This window comes from Podarcis melisellensis (assembly GCF_964234715.1).
Source record: "Podarcis melisellensis genome assembly, chromosome: 14".
NCBI classification, from domain to species: domain Eukaryota; kingdom Metazoa; phylum Chordata; class Lepidosauria; order Squamata; family Lacertidae; genus Podarcis; species Podarcis melisellensis.
The window spans coordinates 42,498,701-42,515,277 of NC_138546.1; the positions used below are offsets into that span (position 1 = coordinate 42,498,701).

Below are 16,577 nucleotides of genomic sequence, written 5' to 3' on the forward strand. Positions count from 1 at the left end.
TGACCTTCTGATCAGCAAATCCTAGGCTTGTGGTTTAACCCACAGCACCACCTGCGTCCCTCCAGCTATAGCTTATTATCTAGCAAAATACTTCCACACGGCTGTCAATGGTAGAGTACATGCTGTGCATGGCAAAAGTTCCAGGTTCAATTCCTGACATTTTTGTGCAAAGAGATCAAGTAGTAGGTATTTGGCAAAGCCTGTTCCTGGGACGCTAGAGCATCATTGCCACTGTCACTTTTCCTGAGCCTGCAGTCCTCCAATTGCTTTGGACTACAACTCTAACCATCCACAGTTTGCATGGCTAATGGCCAAGGATTACATGAGTTGTAGCCCCAAACATCAGGAGAGCAACAGGTTGAGAAAGTCAACAATACCAGGCATCTTTCTATGTACTGACTAGAGCCCTAGCTATATAGTTCAACAGGCTGAGAAATGGGGATGGCTGAGAAGTTATTTGTTGTTACTCTGAAGCTGCACACAGAGTACTCATAAGAGAGGAGTGAAAAACTCAGCTGCCCTCTGTCCTAGTGGGTGTTCTTAGAGTCACCACCACTAAACCAAGCAGAAGAACAGCATGGAAGTAGGGAAAGCAGCTTGCATTTCAAAGACACAACAGGTTCTTCGCAGTGCCTTTGTATCAGTTTCCCCCAGGTGAATGAGAATAGGTTGAAACAATAACACCAATCACAAAGCTGCCTACTGGATGGAAGGGAGTTCTGTTGAGATGAGAGAATGTTTGTTGTCTGGACCATACCTAGTACCTAAGCTGACAAAGTAGGCAAGACGCGTCCTGGACCAATTAATTGCCTTAAAAACTTTGCCCACTTTCAAGTGATTGTGTTCTCGAGTGCCATGATTAGAGGGAAAGAAAAGAAAATCTTCCTGTGTGTCTTGTCAGGTGGTTATCTAGCCAGGTAGTGCTTCTTTAGGAAGAGAGGGGACAATAGGGGCTTATGCCAAGCAGAAAGTGAAATCTTATCCCAAGAAATGGCTGGAGGAGCATCTCTTTCAAGAACCAATGCAGCAAGTTTGTGCTTCGACGAAGCAAGTATTTGGTTCCCTTTTCTTGTTTTAAAACCCATATGCAGCAAATAATAAATAAGACATAACAGCTTATGAATTCCACCACCATAAAACATATCATGCATCCATAAGCATCCAATATTTTTCATTTAGTGCTATATAACCATTATCAAGCAGCTGCAGCAACATTTGAATTATTCATAACTGATACTCATTTCCTAAGGCAGTAACATAGCTGAGTAATCATTCTGGAAATATCCCAAACCTTCTAGTACTTAAAATGCAGAGCAAGCTGCCATTAAAAATGTGCCCTTCAAAAATAGTTCTCTCTCTCCCTCCCTATCACCAAGATGACAATTCATCTAAATTGGAAAACTACCTTACAGGTTACAATATTTGATCCCAGTAAATTTCAAAGGCTCCCCCATATTGTGAACATAATGCCCAAACAACATGCTAGTTCAATGTTTTGCAAAGCTTTAAACCCCTAATTGGTTCAAGATGCAATGCTCTGTTGCCTGCTTTGTTGGCTTATTCATTTCTTGAATTCTCAGACTGGTAAATTTGGGATACCAGGTGGAGTCCAGACCCACCAGAATTTTCAGAAATCCTAAGTCCATAAAACACAAGTTTCCTAATACCAGTATAAAAGAATCCTGAAGTAGCATTTCCTTACAGAAGTAATTTTCATAAAATGTTCCTAGGAACCCTGGAGTTCCGCAACCATTTGAAGTTATTAAGTATGACATTGTTGGACTTGCATGTGGTTGAAAGCTGCTGACTGACTACATGCAGCTGCAAGTTTTCCTTCCTACCCCATCTTCTAATTCTGACTAGCAAAAAGCTACTCATGCCAAGCAGATATGGGTAACTGTATATTAGGGGTTGCCAATATGGCATCCTTCAGGTGCTGTTGGACTACAACTTCCATCACCCCTGACTACTGGTCATGCTTGCTAGGGCTGATGGGAGTTGTAGTTCCACAGCATCTACAGGGCTATCCCTCCTATATATATGCATGTTACAATTAGATTGCAAGGATGTTATCGTTAAACCCTGGCTATCAGTTGTGTGTCAAACACAGTACATGTGCACACAGTTTATCATGGAAGAAGATATGCAATTTCAAAGAAATTCACTCGAGTCCACAGAAATAGCATACCCTTCCTATAAGAACAGCATAGTGAAAAACTGATATTGCAGTAGCGATTTACAATTTGAAGGGGGGGAAATCCATGGTGGTCTCAAAGGTATAAACAGACTCCGATTCTTTTGTATTCTTTGATCTTACCTCTGTTCTCATTGGAAATTCTTCTGCCTCAGTGATCTCAGAGCTATAGGTGTATTCTGATTCATTGCTACTATGCGTGGAATCTGTTCTCTTGTGTCCAGGTTTGGAGATGCTCTGTGGGGGAAGAAAAGCGGGCAGGAAAATATGATAGCTCTAGTGTTTGTCTTCCCTTCCAAACCCCAGAGATCTCATGCATGAGTGCTTTGTAGAAGTCAGGGACTGATTTGCCTCAGTCATGCGAAGGCAAATGAAAGAGACGAACTAAGAAAGTAGCAGGGTGGTAAAACAACAACAACAACAACAACAATAATAAATATTATTATTATTATTATTATTATTATTATTATTACCCCACCCAGCCACACTCTGGGTAGCTTCCAACTGAATATTAAAAAGAATACAGCATCAAACATTAAAAACTTCCCTAAACAGGGCCTGCTTCAGTTGTCTTTTAAAAGTAAAATACAGTGGTACCCCGCAAGACGAACGCCTCGCGAGACGAAAAACTCGCAAAACGAAAGGTTTTTTCGTTTTCGAGTTGCCTCGCAAGACGAATTTCCCTATGGGCTTGCTTCGCAAAACGAAGCTTGCCCCGGGGACAGCGGGTCTTCTCTTTTGAAGCAAGGGGCGGCGGGGAGATCGCTTCTCCCCACCGCCCCTTGCTTCAAAAGAGGTCCGGGGGCAGCTCTTCCCGCTGCCCCCGGACCTCTTTTGAAGCAAGCGGCTGCGGGGAGATCGCTTCTCTCCGCAGCCGCTTGCTTCAAAAGAGATCCCGGACCTCTTTTGAAGCAAGCGGCTGCGGGGAGATCGCGTCTCTCCGCAGCCGCTTGCTTCAAAAGAGATCCCGGACCTCTTTTGAAACAAGCGGCTGCGGGGAGATCGCGTCTCTCCGCAGCCGCTTGCTTCAAAAGAGATCCCGGACCTCTTTTGAAGCAAGCGGCTGCGGGGAGATCGCGTCTCTCCGCAGCCGCTTGCTTCAAAAGAGATCCCGGACCTCTTTTGAAGCAAGCGGCTGCGGGGAGATCGCGTCTCTCCGCAGCCGCTTGCTTCAAAAGAGATCCCGGACCTCTTTTGAAGCAAGCGGCTGCGGGGAGATCGCGTCTCTCCGCAGCCGCTTGCTTCAAAAGAGATCCCGGACCTCTTTTGAAGCAAGCGGCTGCGGGGAGATCGTGTCTCTCCGCAGCCGCTTGCTTCAAAAGAGATCCCGGACACCTGCCCCAGCCGCTGGGCTTCGTAGCACTGCTGCGAAGCCGGGCGGGGGGCGGGAACACCTGCCCCAGCCACCCCGCTTCGGAACGCTGCTCCGAAGCGGGGTGGGGGGGCGGGAACACCTGCCCCAGCCGCCGGGCTTCGTAGCGCTGCTGCGAAGCCGGGCGGGGGGCGGGAACACCTGCCCCAGCCACCCCGCTTCGGAACGCTGCTCCGAAGCGGGGTGGGGGGGCGGGAACACCTGCCCCAGCCGCCGGGCTTCGTAGCGCTGCTGCGAAGCCGGGCGGGGGGCGGGAACACCTGCCCCAGCCACCCCGCTTCGGAACGCTGCTCCGAAGCGGGGTGGGGGGGCGGGAACACCTGCCCCAGCCGCCGGGCTTCGTAGCGCTGCTGCGAAGCCGGGCGGGGGGCGGGAACACCTGCCCCAGCCACCCCGCTTCCGAACGCTGCTCCGAAGCAGGGGGGGGCGGGAACACCTGCCCCAGCCGCCGGGCTTCGTAGCGCTGCTGCGAAGCCCGCGCCCCCCAGCCTTCAGAAGAGGTCCGGGGACAGACTGTCCCCGGACCTGGTCTGAAGGCGGTTTCCCTAGGAACGCATTAATTGATTTTCAATGCATTCCTATGGGAAACCGTGCATCGCAAGACGAAAAAACCGCAAGACGAAGAGACTTGCGGAACGAATTAATTTCGTCTTGCGAGGCACCACTGTAGTTGCTTATTGCCTTGACATCTGGTGGGAGGGTGTTCCACAGGGCAGGCGCCACTACCAAGAAGGCCCTCTGCCTGGTTCCCTGTAACCTCACAATGAGGGAACCGCCAGAAGGCCCTCACAGCTGGACCTCAGTGTCTGGGCTGGACAATGGGGCTGGAGACGCTCCTTCAGGCATACAGGACCGAGGCCGTTTGGGGCTTTAAAGGCCATTTAGGGCTGGTAAAGGATTAATCAATGCCTCTGCATCTCCTGCCTCTCTACTCCAAATTGTGTCTCCCCCCCCCCCTACTTTTCAGCTGTGCAGATGCAATCTGTGTTTCCAGACCCATGTCTGCTAGGGAAGATCTTGTTCAGCCTAGAAACTTTTTCAAATGAAATCTTTTCCAGGTCCTTTAAGCCACTCACCACCATAACCTTCATCTCATCCTTGAGGTCATCATATCGCTCCTCTAACCGGCTGAACTCCTGAAGCAGATTCTGATATCTCTGCCTTTCATTGTTCAAATCAAGGTCTAGCTGCTTTGTCTCCTCAGTGAACCTTTTCTCCATGACCTCTGTAAAACAAAGTATGAAATGCAAATTTACATATACAGTGGCACCTCGGGTTACATACGCTTCAGGTTACATACGCTTCAGGTTACACACTCTGCTAATAAAGAAATAGTGCATCAGGTTAAGAACTTTGCTTCAGGATAAGAACAGAAATCGGGCTCTGGCGGCGCGGCAGCAGCAGCGGCAGCGGCAGCAGGAGGCCCCATTCGCTAAAGTGGTGCTTCAGGTTAAGAACAGTTTCAGGTTAAGAACGGACCTCCGGAATGAATTAAGTACTTAACCCGAGGTACCACTGTACAGTCGTACCTTGGATCTCAAACGCCTTGACTCCCGAACAAATCAGCTCCCAAACGATCAAAACCCGGAAGTGAGTGTTCTGGTTTTTGAACGATTTTCAGAAGCTGAACATCCGCCGCAGCTTCCGATTGACTGCAGAACGTTCCTGCAGCCAATCAGAAGCCGCGCCTTGGTTTTTAAACGGCTCTGGGATTCAAACGTACTCCCGGAATGCATTCTGTTCAAGAACCAAGGTACGACTGTATTACATTTGTACAGCAAGAAACAATGCATTTTTGTATCTAGAGACTATGGTTGCTTCCAGAAGACCTATTATTGAGAATTCATCCTGATTTGTTTGCAGGGAAATTAAACAATGTTAGACATTTAAAGAGCATTCATTCCAATTTATTTGCAAGGAGGTTACATGATACTGGATCAAACCAGTATTCAGAAATCCTACTGAACACTGGGATTTTCTCCCAGGTAAGTGGGTGTAGAATTGCAGGCTAAGTAAGGAACTGTGGCCAGCTCCCAGATTTGAAACAGTATGGCTACAAAGCTCCTGTCCTTGAATCACAGTAGCAGCTAGTGCATCCAGATGTGGAATGGTCAATTCCTCAGTAAGATTTAAGCAACTTCTTTAGCGTCACTACAGTTCAATATCTGAGGCTCAGAGACCATTTAACTGCTCTCTTAAAAAAAGAAATTCTAATCCCACAATTCAATGCTATGCAAATGAGGCAGTAAGGCTGGTTCAGGACTCACTTAAGCACATTTTCTCCTCCATGTGATATTGCTTCTAGCCCTGAACCAGTGCAATATCCTACTCTCAAATAATGGATGGGGAAAAGAGAGAGACAGCCTTTCTGCATGGTGATAATTTGATGCTTACACAGCCCATTTCACTCTTTGCTTTCTCCCGGGAGTGATGATACTGAGTTCCTTGGGGTCAGTGATTCAAAGTGGAGGCCCATCATGTTACAGAGTTTTGCTTAATTGATAAAAAAGCAGAGGAGAGAAAAGGGAGAGAAGAAGGGGGGGAGGGAGAGGGAGAGAGAGAGAGAGAGAGACTGTGTGTGTGTGTGTGTGTGTGTGTGCGCGCGCATGCAAAAACCAAACTTCTGAACCAAGGTTACCTGTTATCTCTTTGGCCTGGTCCTGTATCCGACGGTTCAGCTCATCCTTTTCTGTTTTAAGCAGTGTGTTTTGCTCTTTTAATTCCAGTACCAACTAAAAAAAGAAAAAAATATTATTGGGAAAGGTAAGGTTCACAGCTGAAACAGAAATAATCCATCTTAACAAGTACACTGTTTGAGTACCAAATTAAACAATTTTTCTCAGTCAATCTGCGTGGATGATACATCTACTGCTAACACAGCCTTGTCTATATACAGCATTTTCATCAAATCTGATTGGAAATCATGCTCTACATAACATAGAACAGTGTTGGCTGTGCCCATTGGAACTGATGGGGTGGAAGGCTGAGAGGCCAAACATAGGTGGAGCCTGAGCCAAACACAGGCAAAATCAAATAATTCCAAGTTTTGTTCCTATCCTCACCTCTACAAAGGCAACACTGAGACTAAGGAGGAAGCTGATAAGCAGTGGTTTGGGAGTAAATCAGAAGGCTGGCAGGTGGGGCCTGACTGAAGGCAGACTGAAATTGGTAGAGCAGGGTGCCATTCGCCCTAATCAACCAACCTCCACTCCCGAGAAAATTCAATAACCATGCAAAACTGAACTGAGCATATTATCTCTCTGCTTCCCTTCTCTTCCTAAGTATAAGCTGAAATGCTTTTTCAGACTGGACCTCTCCTCGTGTGCTCTGTAAAGGAGCATTTACACTGAAAGGATAAATTAATATCTTATTTATAAGTGGGGGAAATGCTAGCCAGCTTTTTTATGCCTCCATGTCAATCGAGGAGGCTTAAGTCAATTAAAATTACAATCTCACAATAAAGTTACAGCATCAGTTAAATTACAACAGGGTCAGGCGTAATACATTTATCTAGCTGGCAAGGGAAATGAAAAGGTCTAGCTGGTAGAAAACAGCCAAAGAGGAGACTACCTGAATCTTGGAAGGGGGGAAGGGGAAATCCACAACCAGGGCACCACCACAGAGAAGGCCCTCTCACCCACAGAGAAGCCTCTGCCAACCATGCTTCCAGCTGAAGTGAGACACAGAAAAGGGCCTCTCCATCAGATCTTAGGCAGGAGGGAGGCAGGCCGGTATAAGAGGTGCCTGTCCTTTAGGTATGCTGGACCTAAGCCATTCAGGTAATCACCAACCATTTGAACTGTGTCCAGAAACAAACTGACAACCAGCACAGGCAATGCAGAACATCTGCAAAACAGTCCCATGTCAAGGGCCCATTAACATTCCATGCCAACTGAAGGTTCCACAGATGCTTCCTCTGTATTCCCAGTTACAGCATATTGCAATAATCCAATCTAGGTGCAACTAAGGTGATCTCCTCGGTAAAGGGCACATCTGGCCCACACAACACACATTTCTTACCTTTTCTAAGAGGGTGTCTCTCACCAATGATTTCTGTAAGATGAATCTTAAACATAACTGGCAGTTATCTAAGCACTCAAAGCCCCCCTGCTTCTCCTGAAGCATAGAGATGGAGTTTGGTTCCATTTTGCTCTTTTTTCCCTCACCTTCTCCAATGCAATAGGACCACCCAGTCTCCAGCTTACATTGCAGCAGCTTTCTGAGACGTCTCTGGCTCTCCACCATGATGAAGGAGACTTCTCAGATCCTGCCTTCAGCTCCCATCCTGGGCTTTCATCCGATTCTGGCTCTGACTCTCCCTTCACTTCTGCTCTCTCTATGTCTGAGTCTCTGCTCCTGTCCTCTCTGTCCCTGACTTCTGTGTCCTCTGCACCTCCTCTCTCTTTCTCTCTGGTTGCTCCTGCACCTTACGAGGCAATGAGGAGGACATGGGGACACTAGGCATCTAGCCACTTCCAGTCTGACTCCATTTACATCTCAGGAAGTCCAAGTCCAACTTATCATGCAACATCAATAAAGGATGCAGCCCTAGGTATCTCACATGTGTTTGGGCTTATGATTATGCACAAATGCGCCTTCAGGTTGTTCCTAAAGCTCTGTGCTGCAAAGCAAGACGTACTCACCTGGTCTGTTTCTTGCTTGTATATTTCTGCTTGTTCCTCAATCGTCTTCTTCTCAGTCTGTGTTTGGTGCAGTTCCTTTCTGAGCTTGCTAATCTCCTCTTGAAGGCTAAGGACACGGTTGGTGGCATTCTTGGCCTCTTCTTCGCTCATTTTAAGTCGTTCTACATCATTCTTTAGCTTCTCTGTCTCAGACGTGTATGCTGCTTCCAGAGTAGTTAGTTTCTCAATTAGGGATTTGGAGTCTTTGGACTGTGTAAAGCAAAAAATGATAGAGATCAATGTTTGCAATGCATTTCAGTTTAACATTAAGCTTTCAGGCTAGGAAAAGATGTGTTATTTATCATCATTTCTCAGCTATCCACAGAATGTGCACAACTTTACACAATGAAAATGTCTGTTGTAAGTAGGGATGAACAAATCAGTTATTGTCTGTTTCCCTCAGTTTTTCATTTTTGAATCTTAAATTCTCATTTTCACATCAGTTTACAAATTACCGTTTTTTTCGCCCTATAGGACGCACTTTTTCCCCTCAAAAAATGATGGGGAAATGTGTGTCCGTCCTATGGGGCGAATGTAGAGCTGCCTGCAGTCCCGGGGCGAGCGCAGCTCTGCGCAGCCATCCGGAGCGGGGCGCAAAGTCGTGCCCGCCTCCCGATGGCTGCGCAGAGCTGCCTGCAGTCCCGGGGCGAGCGCAGCTCTGCTCAGCCACCCAGAGCGGGGCGCAAAGTCGCACCCGCCTCCTGATGGCTGCACAGAGCTGCCTGCTGTCCTGGGGCGAGCTGCCTGCATTCCGAAGCCTCGGGAGACCGGCACGACTTACCGCTGGCCTCCCTAGGCTTGCAGATAGCAGGCTGTTCTCAGGGCTGGGATTGGGGGAAGCTCAGGCTTCCCCCGCGCCAGCCCCGTACCTGGGGGGGAATTTTCTTTTATTATTATTTTCCCAAAAAAAAACCCAGGTGCGTCCTATGGGGCGGTGCGCCCTATGGGGCGAAAAATACGGTATTTTTTTTAAAAAAAGCCCTTATTCAATTTCATCAGCATTTTACTACAAGGTTCTAATATGCAATTGTGCCAGATATATTCATTTTTGCAAGCAATTTCCCCTAACGTAATGCAATTTTGTGCAAACTTTTCCTAGAATATGTTTTTTTGTACATATTAACTGGCTGGAGAACTGCATTGCAAAATAATGCAAATTTTGAAGGATGACCACATTTCAATCTGCATGATGTTTCAGGTAGTGCAAATTTTATAATGGGTATGTTTTTGCACTTTACATGTTGTTTTTATGGCACAAGCTAGTTAGATATCACTTGCGAAATCTGCATCTGATTGCACTCTTACTTGCTAAAGCTGGGATGGACAACCTGTGGCCCTTCAGGTGATACTGGACTGCAACTCCCATCAGCCCCAGTCAGCATGGCCAATGGCCAATAATGATGGGAGGTGGAGTCCAACGACATCTGGAGGGCTCCAAGTTCCCCATTCTTCTGCTAGAATGAAGGAGTTCAACTCTGTTGTCAGTTTATGGGGATACTCTGCCTTTCTCCAAGAGTATCCAAAGCAGCTTATAAAAGGTAAAGGTAAAAGGACCCCTGACCATTAGGTCCAGTCGTGACTGACTCTGGGGTTGTGGAGCTCATCTCACTTTATTGGCCAGTGGAGCCGGCATGCAGCTTCCGGGTCATGTGGCCAGCATGACTAAGCCGTTTCTGGCAAACCAGAGCAGCGCACGGAAACACTGTTTACCTTCCCGTCGGAGTGGTACCTATTTATCTACTTGCACTTTGATGTGCTTTCAAACTGCTAGGTTGGCAGGAGCAGGAACCGAGCAACAGGAGCTCACCCTGTCGTGGGGATTCAAACCGCCAACCTTCTGATCAGCAAGCCCTAGGTTCTGTGGTTTAACCCACAGCACCACCCGCGTCCCTAAAGCAGCTTATATAGTGCTCCAAATAGCCCTTATTTCAAAATGCAGATGATATAAGCTTCTAGCCATCCAACCCACAGACATGTCACTTTACCTGCTCATCAATTCTACGTTGCAGCTGCATGATCTTGTTCTCCATGCCAACGTTGAGTTTCTTGTAGTGTTCCACAGAGCGTGCCTCTATCTTCAGCTTCTTCAGCTCTCTCTTAGCCATCATGCGCCGGAAGCAGCACTGGAGATAGACAATTGCCTCCAAAGATCTGTGGTACCGCAAGCGAGCCAGCCAACCACGCACATGTTTCTGTATAATGGTGGCCTTGTGCCCACGAAGCATCTGCATATTAAAAACACACACACAATGAGGGGCCTTGTACTGTCATCAGGGACAATTAACTGATACCATGAACTGTGGCTAGTAAACTTAAAAATAAAGATAATTAAAGCCAATAAATAAAGTAAGTAATATACTACTGCCTGTTTGGTACATGGAAAGCTGACTATGTTCCAGCAGTCTACAGTGCAGATTCCTTATATGTTGTTACAAATATGTGCATGTGCCTACACACACACACACACACACACACACACACACACACACACACTGTATGCCACACTATGGGTCATCAAAAGGATCTGGATTTTTCAAACTCTGGATAATATTAACTGCTCCATAGATTAGGTAAAGGTAAAGGTACCCCTGCCCGTACGGGCCAGTCTTGACAGACTCTAGGGTTGTGCGCCCATCTCACTCAAGAGGCCGGGGGCCAGCGCTGTCCGGAGACACTTCTGGGTCACGTGGCCAGCGTGATGAAGCTGCATCTGGCGAGCCAGTGCAGCACACGGAAACGCCGTTTACCTTCCCGCCAGTAAGCGGTCCTTATTTATCTACTTGCACCCGGGGGTGCTTTCAAACTGCTAGGTTGGCAGGCGCTGGGACCGAGCAATGGGAGCGCACCCTGCTGCGGGGATTCGAACTGCCAACCTTTCGATCAGCAAGCCCTAGGCGCTGAGGCTTTTACCCACAGTGCCACCCACATCCACTCCATAGATTAGGGTTAAGTAAATCATGTGAAACTGTTCCACAATATTCCCTTCTCCCAGTGCACTCTCACACAAATTTCATTTGGAGGTGGAGCATTTCAATACTCTTCCTTTGGGCAATGCCAGGCACTTCCCACAGCAGAGCCCCAAGGCTTATAACCATCATAACACATTAATCGCTTTTGGCGATTATTTCAGTTTAAGAGTTCTTGAACCACAATCTAATGTTCTTTTGTTGGTGCATCATGAACAGTTTGCAAATTCTTGATTAACTCCTTACGTTGTTTCTAACCACACTAGTAAATTACATCATGCGTCATAGAGGGGAAACCTATACATGTCATAAAGAACTCAGACTAAACTGGTTTATACCAAAACATTGATAGGTTCAACTGGCGAATTTGTCAATTTGGATTTCTGTATTTCTTCCATAAAACAGTCTTCCCCAACTTGGAGTTCTCCAGATGTTTTGGACTACAATTCACACAACAGACGTTGTAATCCAAAACATATGGAAGCTGAGGAAGGATGCCAAAAAACAGTGAAATAATTATCCATAATGATATGAAACTTCCAAAGATACAGAAAGACAGATGTTCTTAAAAACAGTATATTGATTAAAAATACAGAAAATGGTTAAACTCTCGAGTCATTTTAATATCATTTCATGTAACTAACCAATACCATGACACATGACACACTATCAGTGACATTTCAACTACATCCGCTGCTTTTAAATTGTCCTAGAAATACCTTGATTCAGGAGATATAGCAGATCCACATCTGGTAGTACAAGTGAACCAAGTACATCCAAAGATGGTTCAAAATATTATAAATTTTACTAAGGACACCAAGTGGTTTACAATATAGTACATGTAAACCTGGAGCCAATGGAGCTTCCTGTGAAACTCACAGACATCACAACAGCATCTCTTCCAGGAACCTCCCAAAAATATGTGAAGCAGATGATTCAACTCCTTCAGACATCTTATTAGAGTCATGTGACCACTCAACATACCAGTTTTATAATGGCTACTGACACCTGTTGCAATTGCTTCCCCAGACAAAGTAGTTTTGTTAATGGAACTATCTTTAACTGCAGGAACACAACTGACGTGTCACAGGACACCATGTGCCAACACATCTGGATCAAGTCGGATATATTAACAGAACCACATATACAGAGTTACAGTTGCTGAGGACACTGTTCCAGAAGGCTGCAGCCATTTGAAGCACAGAAAACAACTGAAATTGCTTCTCCGTAACAATTCTCATACTTGGGGTGTCCTTGTAATCCTTAGGTGGTGTCCATTGCAAAAGATTAAGAAAAAAGAGGAAGGCTTTGGCTCAGAAATCAATCAATCAATCAAGGTGTAACAGATTTTTTAATAATATGAATGAAGTGAAAATCAAACGTAAATGAGGCATAGTAAAGGTCAAGGGACCCCTGACCATTAGGTCCAGCCGTGGCCGACTCTGGGGTTGCGGTGCTCATCTCGCTTTATTGGCCGAGGGAGCCAGCGTACAGCTTCCGGGTCATGTCGTCAGCATGACTAAGCTGCTTCTGGCAAACCAGAGCAGTGCACGGAAACGCCGTTTACCTTCCCGCTGGAGCAGTACCTATTTATCTACTTGCACTTTGACGTGCCTTCGAACTGTTAGGTTGGCAGGAGCAGGGACCGAACAACGGGAGCTCACCCTGTCACGGGGATTCGAACTGCCGACCTTCTGATCAGCAAGTCCTAGGCTCTGTGGTTTAACCCACAGCACCACCCACGTCCCCAAAATGAGGCATAGAGAACAGGATATTGGGCTCTGATTAGAGCAGGGGTGGGAAGCCTATGGCCTATGTGCCAAATCTGGCCTGCCTGGTCTCCCATTGGCTCGCAATACTGCATTCATGAAACCACACCCACCTGCCCCAAATGCAACATCACATGTGGGATTAGGTGTGGGGCATGTAGAGATGCAGCGAAAGCAGGAAGAGTTCAACCCTGCTTTGTGCAGTATCCCCACCCCTGCTGGCCAAGATTGACAGGTGGGTGGACAAAGAAGTCAAATGGTGTCAAAAGCTGGCCCATGAAGGAGGAGGAGGCAAAGGGCCGGATTCTGCTAACCCAGCGTGCTAGCAGAAGCCAGCGCAAGGGCTCCTGCAATGCAGCAGAATTTTCTCCCCTCTCCTCCCTGAGAAAGACCTGAATTCAAAGACCTGCTCAGCCTAAAAGCTCACCAAATGCCCTTGGCCCAGACCTGTCAATGGATTATGAAAAAACCCCAACGGACCTTGCCTTGAACTCCTTAAAGGAAGAGGCAGATATAAACAATAAAACAACGGAACCCCACCACAACCATCAAGTTGGGACACCAAACACTCATTGCCTGTTTGGCTAGTATTTCTCAAAGGATGTTTTAAAGTATCATTTAGGATAATTAGGAATGTTATAGATTCTTCAGAGGATGAAGAAACTATAATTGCTACAAGGCTCATTCCAATTACAACACTCACCTCCTAACTGAAAATATTCTTTGAGTCACACAGCAGAATCAAGCCCTACAAAAGGCACTTCTGCTCATCATCTGAAGACTGCCTGCCTGCCAGTCTTCTGCCACATTCTTAGGAATTCTGCACTATTTTGCCCCCCTAGAAAATATCTCAAGTAATCTTTCATCACCTTTAGTGCAGCTGGTTAGGGATTCGCTTTATTTAGAACATTTGTACTCCAAAAAGGCTCCCAGAGTCGCTTTCATGCAACCAATGAAAACAACCTGCCCACAGGTTTACGAAATGCATGACACAAATGTAAATGTGGACATGGAGGGAAAGGGAAAAAAGCAACGTTAGGCACCAATTCTTGAAGTTTAAGCAGTAGTTCTTATAATGATCAGATGGAATTCATGTCCCAGTTTTGTTGCTGGAAAGTAATCAGGTAAATAGCTACTAGGTTCCCTGTAATACACATTTACTCACAATAATTTCTATGCTGCTACTTGTGCATTTGGAGAGTAAATGCAAAAACACCACAGATGAGAAATGTTACAAAGACCTCTGGTACAAGCAGAGCCTAAGACTCATCTCTTCCTTATCACTTTGATGACCCATTTGAAATCTGAACACTACTGATGTCTCTTGGGAATAACTGCAACTTCAAATCATACCACACTGAACTGTAATAGCTATTGTCATGCACTGATATTTCTGCTGCAATACAATTACTGTGCAATTTTCATTGATTACCTCCAACAGTTAGTTCTGACTAGCTCTGTGGTAACTACAATAACCACAAAGGAAATGCAACAGCCTAACAAAAACAGATGTTCCAAAACAAGACCAGTAATGAACCACCACATTAAAACTTATAATTGACACATAATGGATGAAGCATCCTTAATTCCATAGCCAGAAAGCAGCTGAGCTGGTGATGTGGTTTAATTTTTGCGCTAGAAGAGATGTATTTTTAAAACTTATTTTATTAAAATACAATGCTTCTCAAAATAATTACTACAGTTTTGAAAAGTAGCATAAGATCCCTTTAGTGCTTTATTAGCTGTGTTTTTAATTTTCTTGTGTAATTTTTCCCATATGAATTGCAATTCTTTTACTGGAAGTCACCTTGAAACTTCTTTTATATAAAGAATGTTCAAGGAAGTTTCAAAAAGTGTCCAGTTATTGAAATCAAGATCCCATATTTGTTTAATGATAGCTAAAGTATGAAGAACCAGCATACTGGAAATAAAAACTTTACCTTAAAGCAAATTACTTTAGATTTGACAAGTTTAAAGGTATGACTACAGTTACTGGTATATAATATTATTCCTACTTTCAAGTGTCATGTGAAAGCAGAGCTACAAATGGAATTATTGTATGCTCTGGTTTTTCCACTCATTTCATGGGTCCAGCTTGTGCACCAAGAATAGTTCTTTCCATGCCAAGGAATCAAGAAGTTCTAGCAAATAAGGGAGCTCCAGGCATTTATCACAACTACCTGTAAGCAATCACACAAACAGGTATCTTTGCCCCAAACCCTTCCCATAATTTTAGCATGTGGATACAGACATACAGGGTTGACATGCAGTCAACAACTGTTTTGTGTGGGGGTTACGTTCCTGACCCCCATGCACGTTAGTGGAACACACATAAGACCACTCCGTCCCTGCTCCCTTTTCTGGCCACTTTTAGGTTGCAGCGATGCATGCACACATGGTCACACACATAATGAACACATGCAAAACAGTCGTTGCCTGTACAATACCAAAGCCACAGTTTTCCACCTAAGTATTTCACAGTTGAAGCACATTATCAGGACGAGTGGCTTCCTGTATTTTTAGAAATCACACCTTGGCAGTGAAATTGGTGCGTGTCTTGAGAAACGAACCTCTAAAAATAACATTGTGAAATTTCATGTTCTACAGCATCCTAGAAGAAACACGGCCACATACTGTATTCCAGGAAGAAGAAAAAGAAGAAACAGAACCAGGAGTCAAGTAACAGACGCTCTTACCTGCTGATACTTCTTCCTAGCAATATAACCTCGCAAATATGACTGGAGAACCAAAGTGCCGGCTAGCGTGCGATGGTATCGCTTGCGGACAACATACATGCGCTGGAATTTCTGAATAATGATGGCAGCTTTGGTTCGTCGAAGGAAAGTTGCAAGGCTGACCAAGAAAAAATGAGGGGATAGAAGACAGTATTTACAAAGTAGTCTCTTGACATTAACACTTTATTACAAAGGTCCCAATGATGGCAAAATTTTGGATAACCCAATAGCATCAGATACTTCTCCCCAGGCTTACATTACAGTGCTAAACCACCAAGTTCAATGAACCTTATTCACTAATTAGTGAGTTTAGGACTGCAGCCAGTGCACCATATATTATTGTCATTGGCACATCTAACTTGTAAAAGCAAGGCTCAGAGAGCACCAGTCACATATTAACTGCTGGCCTATCTCTTTTTGAAAATTTGCAGTGATAGGCATTTCCCATACACTCGTATGCCCAAACTTGCAAAAACAATGGTGCATTTAAAAGATTTAAGATGAGAGTACATGTTCCTTAGCAAAAGGTTTAAATAATTTTTCTTTAAATAACTGGATTGTTCGCATCGTATTCACATCAGACATCCAGTCAGTCTGAATTACTGGGAATAATTTTGCAGGGAAAAGCCAACATTGGCATAATTTTACATATTTGTAACCTGCCTTCAGTTCAACAAAGGCAGATGCTGTTGACCAACAAAAGCAGTTGTGGAATCTTAAGAACTTCAGCACCAACATTTACTAAAACAACAGCAGGGGCTATGTTCCAATAACAGGATCCTTGCTGGATCAGACCAATAGTCTTATTTAGTCTAGCCAAACAAATGCCTTTGGGAAACCCAAAAGCAGAGCTTCAAGG

General features: G+C 45.2%; 1 protein-coding gene across 5 annotated transcripts in view; it reads right to left on the reverse strand.

Moving 5' to 3' along the window:
* MYO5A (myosin VA) overlaps positions 1-16,577 on the reverse strand; it is a 119,399-nt gene that overhangs the window by 27,934 nt on the left and 74,888 nt on the right. For all 5 annotated transcript variants that reach the window (XM_081888353.1, XM_081888352.1, XM_081888355.1 and 2 more), the window contains exons 20-25: positions 15,680-15,836; positions 10,234-10,473; positions 8,210-8,458; positions 6,205-6,298; positions 4,643-4,791; positions 2,318-2,431 (exon numbers count right to left, since the gene is read on the reverse strand). In XM_081888353.1, coding sequence (XP_081744479.1) covers positions 2,318-2,431; positions 4,643-4,791; positions 6,205-6,298; positions 8,210-8,458; positions 10,234-10,473; positions 15,680-15,836 — 1,003 coding nt within the window. The remainder of the gene's footprint in view (positions 1-2,317; positions 2,432-4,642; positions 4,792-6,204; positions 6,299-8,209; positions 8,459-10,233; positions 10,474-15,679; positions 15,837-16,577) is intronic.